Raw genomic sequence first — 13980 nt, 5'->3', positions numbered from 1 at the left:
TGTTTTATTAATCAGGCACTATAGGGATGCCTGGGTGGCTCAGCGGTTGACTGTCTGCCTTCAGCTCAGGTCATGATCCCAGGGTCCTGGGATCAAGCCCTGCATCGGGCTCCCTGCAAGGAACTTGCTTTTCTCTCTGTGTCTCTCATGAATAAGTAAAAATCTTAAAAAAAAAAAAAAAAAGGTCAGGCACTATATATCAGAGGTTAAAAAATGTGTTGGCTTCAAAACTAAAATCCTGAAAAATTAAAATTAACACATGCCCATAACAAGTAACATGGTGACCGTCACTTTAACTCAACTCCACTGGTGGTTAAATTTACATTATATTTAATGTGGAATGCATTTGAATATATGCAATATATTTGGGGCTGGATTCTCCAAAATTAGAGTGGATAAGGTCATAAAGATCTTAAAACAACTGTAAAATATTTCCTTGAATATTCCATGATACTTCTGGCCTCTGTGTTTTTTGCTTATGCTGCTCCCTCTTTCTGAAATTGTTCCTCCCTTTTCTTGTTGACTGGTTAACTTTTTTAAATTGTTTAAGATTTAACTCAGGTGTTACCTCTTTCTGTTATTACGTTTAAGGAGGAGACAGATATTAATGGAAGAGTTAAGTTTGCTTACTATCAGTCAATATCACGTTAATATGAATTGAGTTTTGCGACTGCTTTAAAGCGATAGGCAAGAGTAAAAACCAAAAAGTTAAATCTGACAAAGATCAGAGATGGCATCAGTGGCACTGTGGCTCAAACTGAGTCAGAATTGAGGGCCAGAATCTTTAGGGCATCTTTAAAGGAAGTAAACTGGGTACCTAGGTGGCTCAGTGATTGAGCATCTACCTTCCTGTGGAGAGCCTGCTTCTCCCTCTGCCTGTGTCTCTGCCTCTCTGTGTCTCTCATGAATAAATAAATAAAATCTTTAAAAAAAATAAAGGAAGTAAGCTGAGCAGCTGAACAAACACTTGAAGTCACTGCTGGAGAAATGTGAGGGGGATGCTTCCCCTTGGCCACACTCCCTTTTATGATGGGCAACCCAAGCCAGGTTAGAAATTCTGGCGGAGCAAAGAGCACTCTCTGTCCTCGTTCTGAAAAACACTCAAGTGCAACTCTGCCACTAGGTGGCGACTGAATTCAGTCTTTTCATTCTCAAACCGAGCCCCCAATCTGTTTCTTAATGCCCTACTGCTACAAACTTTATTACAGAACCACAAAGTTGTTGGGGAGAAAGGGAGCTCAAGTAGTCCTACCTTGCAGACATATGTGAGTATAGCTTATTTAAAAAGTTTTGGAGAAGATTTACTGCCCTGATTGAAACCCAGAGCAAAAATCAAACAGTTTAGCATGTCAAATGATGGTGGGGTCATGATCCGGGTCCATATTGCAAATATGGCATAATGAAGTTCAAGTGGACCAAGGCACAGGCACTCACAATGCCATTCCTCCAACCCTGTGGCCATAGCAGACACTGAAAACCAATTCTCACACTCAATATTATACAATAATTGTCTATTTGCCCTCTGACTTGGAACTCTGTTGAGTCCAGAGCATGTCACATTTAGGCACTTAGTATTTATTCATTCAATCAATCATTCATCTGCCCAGAAGATACTTATCAAACACCTAATATATGTCAGCCCTGTGACGGGTTCTGGAGATAACGATTCTGAGTGAGACCAAACAACAGCCACTGCTCTCAGGTAGCTCAAAGCCTAATGGGGAGAGGCACACATTAATCAAGTAAGCCCATTGATGACAGTTTAATTACAGATTGAGATAAATGCTTCGAAGGAAAGAAAAAGTTCAGTAAGGCAAATAAGAGAGGAACCTGATCTAAATTGGCAGATGCAGGAAGGTTTCCAAGCTGGAATGTTTCCTTGAGCTGACATATGAAGGGTGAGCAAGAGTAAAAAGGCAAATTGGGATGGGGATCCTTGGGTGGCTCAGCGGTTTAGCGCCTGCCTTCGGCTCAGGGTGTGATCCTGGAGACTTGGGATTGAGTCCCATATCAGGCTCCCTGCATGGAGCCTGCTTCTCCCTCTGCCTGTGGTGCTCTCCCTCTCTATTTATCTTAAGAGTAAGGAATCTAGGGAGGGTTTCTAAAAAAAGGAGATGATGTCTGTGTTTTGTAAAGATCAGTCTGGCTGCAGTATGGAGAAAAGATAGGCAGACCAAGAGGTTTCCTAGGTGACCCTTCTATGCTCAGTAATGCGCTAGGCTATGTGAAGAATTTTAATTATAATTATGATGGACAGACAGAAGCTGTATGTATAGGAATCAATTAAGGAACAATGCAAAGCAGCATGTATTTGGTGCTCCTTTGTGGGTTTACAAAGCACACTGACTTACTGCATGACCTTCTAAGAAGGTCCAAAAAGGTGAAGAAACCAGTGTGGGTTGGAGGTAGGAGTGTGAGTGTGTGTATAAGATTTGGGGTGGGGGAGAATAAACTGCCCTTTGATAGAAGCACTCTGTACCATGTACAAGCACTCCACCATTTCCCTTAGGACTCAGTTTTTGCCTTTTAATCTGAGTGCTTCTCTCACCAGGTCATGGACCTGGAAGGTAGAAACAATTGCCTTTCTCTTTACTATCTGTATTAAGAACAGTATAGAGTACATAATAGGTGCTCAATAAATTGTCACTAATGAATTATAGATAAGTGAGCAGATAAAGGATGTGTGGGGAAGTGTTTATGAGAATTGGGGTCACTCTCAGAGCCAGCCTAAAGCAGAATGTTCATTTTAGGGAGTTATGAGAGGTAAGACTGGCTTGCTTGGAAGGCAGTAGGAGAGCCTGACAAGCCCAGGCTGTGGATTTAATCCACGATGAAGCTTTTTTTTTTTTTTTTTTTTTAAAGATTTATCTATCTTAGAGAGGGAGAGGGAGGGAGAGAGAGAATGAGCGGGAGGGGCAGAGGGAGAGAGAATCCCAAGTAGATTCCGCACTGAGCATGGAGCTTGATGTGGGGCTCAATCTCACAACCATGAGATCACGACCAGAGCCAAAACCAGGAGAGTCAGATGCCTAATTGACTGTGCCACCCAGATGCTCCCAACAACGAAAGGTTTTAATGTGAGGAATGTGTTCAACCCACCCTGGTATTAAAGGACCCTCTTGATGAGGAAGAGTTCCTCAGTGTTTTATCTTCATTGCTTCCTATATTCTGGAAATTCCCCTAATAAATTTGGGAGAAGGCAAAGGAGTCATTTGGAGTTTCCTCCTCTGATGGCGGCCTCCCACAGTGGCATTACTCTGCCTTGGCTTTCATAGTAGCTCAGAGGGAAGGTGGAGATGGCGGTTAGCCCAGGTGCTAAGCCTGCATTCTGATGACTTGTCTAAAACATGGTTCTGACAAAAATTGAATCCATTCTTCCCAGAATTTTTTCCTTTCTGGGTATCTTTTCGGATGGCTTACATTGGGAAATGTTTATCTGCCCAAGCTATGAGAATCGGGTGGTGATTCTATCTGCTTGTAGCCAGCTATCTTTGCATTCTCTGACCTGGGAGGGGTTGTAGTGTGTGTGTGTGTGTGTGTGTGTGTGTGCTGATGTTACTGGTGGGGGCGCAGTTTAGGAGTGTCCAATGCTTCACTTGTAGCAATGTCAAAATTGTTCCAAAGTTCTAAATGGCCCAACAATACTGTATATTTGATTGACTTGATCTTTGCATGCAATTAAGAAAAAGGGTTAGAATTTAGTCATCTATATGGCGACCAAAAAAAGGGTAAGTGTTGTTTAATTTGGTCTCAGAAATGTCTTCTATGTGAATCAACCTGCACTGGGGTTATCTCCCAATAGAACTGTGTTTGGAACAAAAGTCTCAGTTGTAAATAGACCAGTACAAATTGGTTTATGACACTGAGGGCTAACTCTAAGGCCTTTTTAAGGCTGTCCTGACTTATCCTGTCTCTTGGGACCAATTTCTCCCTCTTATTTGGTCAAAATTTGATTCCAGAAGGGGAAAAGAGAATAAAACTCTACTGTTAGTAGTAACAAATATTTCTTGAGCACTGGTTATGTGGGGGAACACTGCACTTTTCAGATATTACCTTGTCTACCCATACAACAGCTCTGTGGATAGGTGCTCTGTTTTGCTGATGAGGAAACTGATATTTAGGGAAATTGATTGACTTGCCCAGGGTCACACAGCTAGCAAACGACAGAGATGGAATTCCAAATTAGATATGCCTGACTACAGGGCTGTGCTGTAGTCATACTCATAGAGGTCATGATGATTACTTGTGCTCTCTGCTTCTACTTTCTTTATTTCTCCCTTCACTCTATTTCTCAATGCAGCTGTGTGGAAAGCTATGTGCTTTTTCTTCCACTGCAGGTCACCCACTGCCTTTGGATTCTCATCTTCTATCAAATCTTCACATTGAGAAAGGACAGGCTTTCTGCTTCAATTTTGTGAGTTCACACTCATGGGTTTCCTCTTCTGGGCAAGGAGGGATATTTACTGTCTAAATCTTCTAAGTTTTTGCTAGGCACCACATCAAAGACAGTGTAATGTCGTAAGTGAACATTCATGGCTGTGAAAACCACTCATCCAGGGTCAAGTTCTGGTTCTGCCATTCAATAGCTCTGTGACATGAGCAAGTGATTTTGACCTCTATAAACTGTAAAACAGGGATAATAAGCTATCTCCAGGTCTGTTCATTAAATCTACAGACATTGATTGAAGACCATGCCAGGTCCTGGAGATACTGGGTTGTGAGGTTTAAATAAAGTAATAAATGTGAAGTTCTTGGCACAGGACCAGTAGACAGTAAAGGCTCAATAATAAAGTAGTCATAAATAGTAGAACAAAAGGCAATTTCTATAATAGCCATCACTGGGTGGAAAACAGGGGAATGAGGGGTTTCCTGAACAGGAGAACTCTTGAAACGATCTTCCCCTGGCTGAGGCCAGCTCCTAATTTTAAATAATAGTCATAGCCAACCTTGAACACTTAACAAGCACTTTACATGTATTAACTCATGCATTCCTGACAATAACCCCCTGAAGTGGATTGTATTATATCCTCATTTTAGAGAGAAGGAAATGGAGGCCCAGAGAGGTTAAGTAACCTACCTGAGACCCCACGGCTAATTAACAGCAGGGCGGGGATCTGAACCAGCTAGTCTGACTCTAAAGCCTATGATCTCACTGCCTCTTTTTTTTTTTTTTTTTTCTCACTGCCTCTTTAAACTCACCACACTGGATTGGCCTTGATTTGTGTATCTGCTGCCTATGTAGCCAGCCTGGAGCAGCTAAAGAGACACATTCAGGCAGGGGATGTTTAGAAAGGTGTTTGGGGGGTTAGTATTCTGGGAGCCTAATTTGGTCTTCTCAGGGATGCCTCACTGATCCCCACCCCCCTTTACACCTCTTGGTGCTGTGTCTCTCTGACCTCACCCAAGACCGAATCAGGCCATCTGTCTGGAAAAGCAGCACCTCTGGGACCGGGAATGGAGGCACTGGCCAGGGCAGTTGCAGGAGGCGGGGCTGCCCCTCCTGGGGCCACAGGTGAACACACTCCTTCAGCACAGCCTCTGCTTTTTTTTTTTTTTAGTATAAAAGGGGGGGCCAAATTATATTATTATTTAAAAATTTGAGTACAACCAATTTTGTTGGCATTAAAATTAGAGATATCTTAAATTTAAATGGATAAACCAAAAACCAGAAATTAAGTTTGGTAAAAATGGGAATAGTTTTCCAGTAATTACAGATTAGAACGCAGAAATCAATTTAGAGAAACATAGACAAACCCCATATTTACAATGATTGTACCACAGATTTAAACTTCAGTAATGCATTAGTAAACTGTTCACATTTAGATCTTCACCTTGAGATAACTGTTTCTTTAAAAAAAATCTCAGTACCTTGTGCAAATAAATCGGTCTTCCATGTGCCTTAGCACACTTAAAATTTCTCCATTGTATATATACAAAACACCTACTGTTTGGCAGGGCAAAATACATACTTTCATAACAAAACTATAATGTACCTCTCAAGTATGAACAATATACACATAATACATGGTATACAGTATTTACAAAATATAAAATATAATACAAGTTGTTGGTTGTAATTTTTTCAACTCATCTTTTGCACTTGTAAGTTACAAGGCAAATTTTCATTTCTGTACCAATTTTCTTTTCAAGAGTCCAGAGATTTTGAAAACTGACAGACATTGCAATCTGAAATCTAAGTTTGAACTTTTAGGAGAGTTTTTAAGTGTACTGCCATCAACTCCCTATTTTGGTTGGAATTTTCAATAGTGCTTCCCATCCAGTGACTAGGAGGCTTTGGAAGAACACTAGGAGAAGGTGGATCACTAAACTTTGCCCCAGCATAATTTTCCTTTTGGTTCACTTCAGTTAGAAATGCTGATTTCTTCAAATGCATATTTTTAATATTCTCAGTGTTTTTAAAAGGCTTTTTTTCCTGCTTCTGAATTAAAGCGGATGAAACAGAATCCTGCCAAAAGTTATTTTCATTTCTTTTTGCAGAGGTGATCTTGGTTAGTGGTAAGTTATATTTGCTTTTCTGTCTGTTTATCTTTGGTTGTTCACACAAGTGTATACCATGAACAAGCTGGCCGTGGGGAATGGCAATTTTCTCCGATTTTCCCATCTTTGATTTTGAAACCTCTCTTCTGAACAAGGGCTGGCCGGGCGCCGGGGGCGGCAGCTGGCCAGGGAATGGGCTGGCTTCCTCAGTTTGGGCTGCGGCCGCAGGACCCGGGGCCAAACTGGAGGCCTGGTCGGGGACTTCCTGCCTCTGCTCGGGGGGGGGGGGGGGGGGGGGGCCATCGTGGGGCCCCGCCCGCCCTCAAGGCTTGGCAGGTGCTGCTGGTACTGATGGAAGCGACAGCCTCTGCTCTTTAGCAGTCTTTCATGGGCTGCTTTGGGACTGAGTGATGCCTGGTCTATCCTCCTTGTCCTCTTAGTGCCGAGGTCTGCTTTAGAACCCCCTGCAAAAGCCACCCCCCAATTCAATGCAGGTGACCTGTGCAGTGGGACACGGCCTCACTCAGAAGGGCCCATGCTTGGTTTAATGCCCTGCTGTCTCCATCTTGAAATCCTCCATAAGGTTTTGAACAAGGGGCTCCACATTTTCATTTTGCAGTGGGCCTTGCAAGTTAGGTAGCCAGTCCTGCTCAGACCCCTCTAAGGTCTCAGGAAGCCTCCCCGGCTGGAGAATCTAAGGGAGACCACAGGGCAATGCGGAGGACACTCCAGGAAGGCAGGAGTCTTAATCTCAGCCTGTGTTGGCCAGGTCAAAGCATGTTTATGGGCCAGAGGAAGCCAGAGAATGGATCCACACATTTCTTTGGGGGACATGCATTGAGCAGGTTGCAATCCTTTTTTGTAGTTACTCCTATAAGTAAACCTAAAGGCCTCCGAACATGCAGTCTCTAACCAAGACGAACGCTGGAGAGGAGAGTCTGACTGATTTAAGCAGAGAAGTGAATCTGGTTTCTTTCTTTGTTCCTTAAGGTTTCTTTTACTGGCCACAAGCCTGAAGCCCCATACTTATGAAATCCTTACTTCCATCCTGCCAGTAAAGCAGACCCCTGCTCAAGGGCACACATGGTTTCTCCCTTCTCAAGAGCTTGCTGCCTCAATCAGTGGCCCTGTCCCCTTCGTCCCCCATCCCTCCAGATTTCTAGTCCCCCTTTCCTTTTTTTTTTTTTGTTATTTTTTTTTTTATTTTTATTTTATTTTTGATAGTCACACAGAGAGAGAGAGGCAGAGACACAGGCAGGGTGGGGGGAAGCAGGCTCCATGCACCGGGAGCCCGACGTGGGATTCGATCCTGGGTCTCCAGGATCGTGCCCTGGGCCAAAGGCAGGCACCAAACCGCTGCGCCACCCAGGGATCTCTAGTCCCCCTTTCCTATCAGCCCTGTCCACAGGCTGCAGATGGAGGACTCTGGCCTCTCAGATGCTGCCTCTCCCTCATCCACCAGCCCTTCCCTCCTCCTCTCCTGTGCTCTGGCTTCCATCCTCTCACTATTAAAACTGCCATCCCCAAGATGACCTATCAAGATTCAGAGTTTCATCAGCCTTGACCTTGTGGAGATAGCGACATGTTATGACTTCAGGGGCCTTAGGTACTTTTGCCTCTGGGACGCCTTCCTCCATAAAGAGATATTAAAATTATATTGGAAGGCTATGTTGTTATAAATATAAGTATAATCCAGCCAGGATTCTGTTCATTTTTTAATTCTTATTTTAAAATATATTAAAATACTTTCATGGGGTCCCTAAAGTATCCATGGGCTCTAGGCTCTGCGCCTGCTGAGACTAACGGAGAAATCAGCCCTGTGTTGCAGAGTTGGGTAAAATGTAATAAAGCCTTCTTGAAATCTTTTCTCTCTGGGAAACCATACTGCCTTTTTTGTTGTTGTTCCTTTTACTGGGAAAATAATATAGTTACAAAGAAAATTTTAAGGAGAAAACCCTTGCTCAATCCCATATCCTAACACAGCTCTTCATTTGTGATTCAGTTTCTCATCCAGATGGAAAGCTATTTTACATACCTGACTGCTGTGTTCACGCAATTTTGTATTCTCTTTGTCCTATTTAATATCATTTTATTGAAAGTACCTTCCATGTTTCTGCAATAACAGCTTCATAATCATCCAGCTGACTTATGGTGATTGACTTACTTTTCCTCTCTGTTGATTTCCTGTTTTTTTTCCAGACTCTGCTTTCTCTGGCCTTTTTATAGAATTTCTTTTCCCTTCTGTGGGTTTCGTCTGGACCATTTGGTCATTCTGATTATCATTCCTCCTCCCCCCCAGATAGTTTGATTCATAGCTTCAACTGTTGCCTTCACAGGGCCAAGGAAAATGGGCTTTGCAGACAGTTCTTCTCAATGGCAATTACTTTCCAACTGTCTGTGGACATGACCTCTCTGATCCCTTTCATAGCGCATGGAGTTCATTTGAAACCCAGCTAGGCCACGGCACATGGTTTTGTTAAACTCCATGTTCTAGTAATGGGGTCAGAGGATCAGAGCCTGAAGGTACCTCAGAGATGACCTCAGTCCAACTTCAGTATTTTACAGACAAGGAGACTGAGCCACAAAGAGGTTCTAGAACCAGTGGCTAGGGATTTGACATTTTGTTCCTCAACCTCAAAGTTTCATGCTCTTTCCTCAATAGCATGCTACCTGAAGTTGTTGATGAGGATCTTTTATTTTTTAAGATTTTATTTATTTATTCATGAGAGATACAGAGAGAGAGAGAGAGAGAGAGAGAGAGAGAGGCAGAACATAGGCAGAGGGAGAAGCAGGCTCCACGCAGGGAGCCTGACGTGGGACTTGATCCCAGGTCACTAGGATCACGCATCGGGCTGAAGGCGGCGCTAAACCACTGGGCCACAGGGGCTGCCCTGATGAGGATCTTTTATTTATATTATGGTACCATTAGAATGTGAGGTTATATTATGGAACTATATTTACACTTATTTGGCCACTCGTTTTATCTGAACATTATCTAATGGGAAGAAAAAAAGTCTCCACACCACAGTTTTTAGTGAAGCCCATACTTTAAAATCATCTGGATCACGACAAGAGGAGTGTCTAAGTGATTCATGTTCTGTCTAGTGGTAACTTCCCCTGTTCTGTTTATGTTCACTTTGTGTCTATGGGCTGCTGAATCACTTATAACTAAGGTTTTCAACAGTCGAATCAACTAAACTTACCTGTTCAGAGACAATGAGCAGACCAGTCTTTGTCCCAAGATAACCAGGCCAACACTAGTACTAGCAACCTGCAGACAACAAAAGCATTCGTTACTAAGAGGATTGACTCTGTCTATTTTGGCCACAAATATCATTTCTTGTAGTGGCTCCACTTTCCCTCTCATTACTAAGAGATACTGGAAAGAAATAGCTTGAAAATGTACTCTTGCAGATAGGAAACCTAACTATAATGACTTTTTAAGGATCTCCCTTAAATTATTTTTCTATTTTTTTCCTAAGGCCTTTCTCCATGTACTGTGTATGTGTTTGTGTGTGCACATGTACATGTGTGTGTGACATTTGCTTAGACTCATATTAGTCCCTTTCTGTTGGGTTGCATTTGGCCTTCATCTGCTCAAATAACCTTGAATTCCATCCTGATTGACTTATTTTGGGAAAAAAAGAGTCAGTTATCAATGTAACTGCAGTGGCAGGAAGGGCACACAGGAAGCAGAGGAAGGGAAGAGCTATTTTACCCTGGAGGGGGTGTGAGCACTGGCCTCCCATACTGCTCCCAGCCCAGTCTCACCTCTGTCCTCACCCCTAATTGATGAATCAGACCTCACGCCCCCAGATACTGAACAGAGCACTGTTGGTCAGTGGCCCCACTGTAGGAACAGGACTGGTGTCCACAGTCTGCCCTCCTGCCCCTCTTGCAGGCTTACAAAATCCATGGACACAATGGCTTCAGCAGTTGAGTTCTCAGGCTGGGTGAGGATCACGATGGAGGCAGGGATGTCCAGGGTGAAGTTACCAGGTAGCAAACTGATCACGGGAGGCTCCGTTGCCATGACCCGTACCATGAAGGGCTGGGACAAGATGTAGATTTCTGCAATCTGCCAATGTTCAGGGAAAGAAGTGACCAGGGAGTTGAGTTGATAAGGGGAAATCACAAATTTTGGGTGCCTGGATGATTAAATCTGACATGATGCAGTTAGAATACAAACAAAACTCTTTAATAATCATGACACCACCACCAACACACACAAAAAATAATAACAACATCTGACATTCACTGAATATATACAAATTATTTGGTTTAATCTTCACAAAATCCCTCTGGGTGGATGCTGTCAGAATCCCTGTTTCACAGCTGAAGACAGGGGGTTTTTGTTAAATAATTTCCTTAACTTCCGAATGAATAAATTGAAGAACTGGGATTCACAACCAGGTCTGTCTGACTCAAGATCCTTGCTCTAAAACCAGGATGCTCAGAGCATCTCTCTGTTCTCAAGACCAAACCTGAGCTTTCAGTACACTGTGTTCAGTACCCAGGTGCTGTGAAGGCATGATATTAATATTTTCTACATTGAAAATATTAATTAGTGCCCAAACATGGGCACTATTCCCCCATTTCCCATTCAAACTGATTATTTCAAATGTAAACCTTATGGAAGGGACAGTTGATTTATTTTGTAAACTTATAATGCCTTTAATAGTAACTTGTTTAGTAAATATTTGTGGCTATTTTATTAAAAGAAAAGAAAAGTCTTGGGTGCCTGGGTGGCACAGTCAGTTGGGTATCTGACTCTTGGTTTTAGCTCAGGTTGTGACATCAAGCCCTTTTTCAGGCTCATGCTCCGCGTAGAGTGTGCGTAAGACTCTCTCTGCCTCTCCCTCTGCCCCTACCCTCTACTCACTTGCTCTCTTTCAAATAAATAAATCTTTAAAAAAAGAAAAAAATATCTTCAGAATGGAAAGATGGACTCAGATTGGACCAAAAAGCAAGAGAAAGAACCCATAAATCCTCCAGAAGTAACTGCAATGAATCCAAATACACTACACCAAGGAGCCAAACTCTCAGTACTTACTTACCCGGGAGAGCATGTTGCCAAGACCTTGAGAGTTTTGAACCAAATGGTTGGAAATCTGGAAAATCAAGACCATCATGTTACTCTAAGATTTTTACCTGGTTCTCTTTTTAGGGAAAATTTAACTTTCCTTATATTTTTATGAGTCATGAAGTTGTTACACCAACAATCAATTAGTGTTTAAAGGTGGCCTATCGTTTTATAGCCCAGCCTTAGGAAATCTGAGGTCCAGAGAAGTAAAGTAGCTTGCCCAAGGTCACACAGAAAGTGCCTTTTAACCTTGGCAACACTGTTTATGTTATATATGTATGATCCAGGTGTAAATATCCGACAGTGGTTAACAATAAGTCTTGTATTATTGCCCATCTTTTCAAAGATTACTGACAAAGGATGCTTAAGTAATTTATCTTCATGGATGGATGGTTTCCAAATCTGAAGCTAGAGCTTTCTAATTCTCAGTAGTCTATGGCAGCCAGTGCTACCACACCTAGAATTTTGAATTCAAATTTTATAACCATTTGTATAATTAAGACCCATGGAATGAGAAGATTAGTAAGGGATACTTAATAAAAGTCATTGGTTGACTGCCCGGAGAGAGTGTTCTCATCATACAAGGGAGGGGCATGGCAAAGAGAATTCATGAGTATGTGTCCTAATACCAGTCATTGTAGATAAGTCAGTTGAAATTACCAATAGGAAAAGTTTGTACTGGCATAACACAAGGCATAATAATAATACTAACAACGATAATAAGCAACACTTAAAGAACACTTATGCTGTGCTAGGCATTGCTCTGAATGCTTTACATATATTTAAACCTCTCTAAAGTCCATGTCAACCTTGTGAGTATGGAATTATTATTCCCATTTTTAAAATGATGATGCTCTGGCCCAGAGAAATTAAATAAATTGAAGATGCCCAAAGTTACAGGCCATGAGTGGTGGAGGGGAGTCTTGGCATTATTTAACATCAGTCTAGAACAGTGACCTGGTATCATACACAACTGAAATTAGCAGATCTGGAGACCCAACAACTCCCCAGCTAATAACAGTATTCAGTTCACAATTACTTCATTCATGGCCTGCTAGGGTTGATAGTCTAAGTTTTTAGACTTAAAAAGGCCAGGAAATAGAAACTATGACATAAAATTCCCATAATGGGCTACTTATAATAAGACTAAATGCTAGTGTTGATTGTTCCATCCATTAACTCTCCTCACCTCTTTCATGGAGAAAGTGACGTTGAAGGCCCCAGCTATAAAGTAAGCAAAGGATGCAGATTTAAAGAAAAACTCGGAGATTCCAACATAGAGCATAGAGTCACTGCGTTCTGGCAGCACAAAAGGAACTGGCAAGAAGGGGGGGTCAGTGAGGTTGTCCAGTGGGTAGAATACACCCTGTGGGAAAACAGAGAGAAAGATCAGTGTATCAGTTCAAGACTTGGGTATAGCGCACTAACGAAGGTGGATCTGCTTATGTCAGAATCAGGAAAATACCAGAAACTCAGTAGGGATTAAAAGACCACAGGGCCTGTCCTTGACCAATGACTGTGGTTTCACAGCTCTGATGACTTCTTGAGTATATATGGACATGTCTGTCCATGCTGGGGTGTAACCTTCTCTCAGAAAGCAGGTGCATTTTAACTGGATGCACAGATCTACCTAGTTCTTGAGGTGCTATGTAAAGATGCTAAACCCTTGACGTTCAAACTCTATGACTGCTGAGCATCTGGTGTATCAGAGACTCAGAAGGACCCAGGACTCTCAATGGGCTAAAGCATTTCTGTGGCATTCCTGATGCTGCCTTCAGTGGCTATAGGGTGTTATTCTAAAATGGTGTCTCGAGTAACATTTAGCTGAGTTCAGTGACTCTAAGTGATTGAAGTATAAGTCAATATGCACTTAAAAAAAACACTGATATTAACTTTGGGGCAAAACTAAGCATAAAGAAAATTAATCTCTCTTCCAGAATCAGCAAACACCATCTTCGCATGTGAATGGCTCTGAATGAGGTCAAGAGCCCTCTGTTAAATTGGCTAACCTGACAGGAACAGGGGTATTGATACGTATAATCTACTGATGTGTTAAGTTCTAATACATGCAGAACCACTCTACCTGCTGCCTCTTAGCCACAGACCTATCCCCAGAGACAGAGTCACCATGATACTTTGCTTGGAGAAAGCAGTCATATGTTGGGCAAATCTAAACCATCATTACCAATCAATAAAATGTTGAAGGGTCTTTGAAAGAGCATATGCATGAGGAAATTGCTTGAAAGGACATTAAATTATTTGGAGGGTATGTAGTGATAGTTCCTTCTGCATATAATATTTGTTTTTCGAATACTGGCTGTTGAGAGCCAGGATGTGAATTTTTTTTATAAATTTATTTTTTATTGGTGTTCAATTTGCCAACATATAGAATAGCACCC

At 42.1% G+C, this 13980-nt stretch overlaps 1 protein-coding gene and 1 pseudogene across 2 annotated transcripts in view; both read right to left on the bottom strand.

Moving 5' to 3' along the window:
* BPIFC (BPI fold containing family C) overlaps window positions 1-13980 on the bottom strand; it is a 62800-nt gene that overhangs the window by 7121 nt on the left and 41699 nt on the right. For both annotated transcript variants that reach the window (XM_026010942.2, XM_026010943.2), the window contains exons 10-13: window positions 12771-12947; window positions 11556-11609; window positions 10406-10576; window positions 9702-9769 (exon numbers count right to left, since the gene is read on the bottom strand). In XM_026010942.2, the coding sequence (XP_025866727.2) occupies window positions 9702-9769; window positions 10406-10576; window positions 11556-11609; window positions 12771-12947 (470 nt within the window). The remainder of the gene's footprint in view (window positions 1-9701; window positions 9770-10405; window positions 10577-11555; window positions 11610-12770; window positions 12948-13980) is intronic.
* On the bottom strand, window positions 5566-8985 carry LOC112929019 (proline-rich nuclear receptor coactivator 1 pseudogene; annotated as a pseudogene).

Source organism: Vulpes vulpes, chromosome 16, assembly GCF_048418805.1.
Source record: "Vulpes vulpes isolate BD-2025 chromosome 16, VulVul3, whole genome shotgun sequence".
Classification (NCBI taxonomy): Eukaryota; Metazoa; Chordata; class Mammalia; order Carnivora; family Canidae; genus Vulpes; species Vulpes vulpes.
The sequence above is the reverse complement of the archived record's forward strand: the minus strand, read 5'-3'. Positions and strand labels throughout refer to the sequence as shown.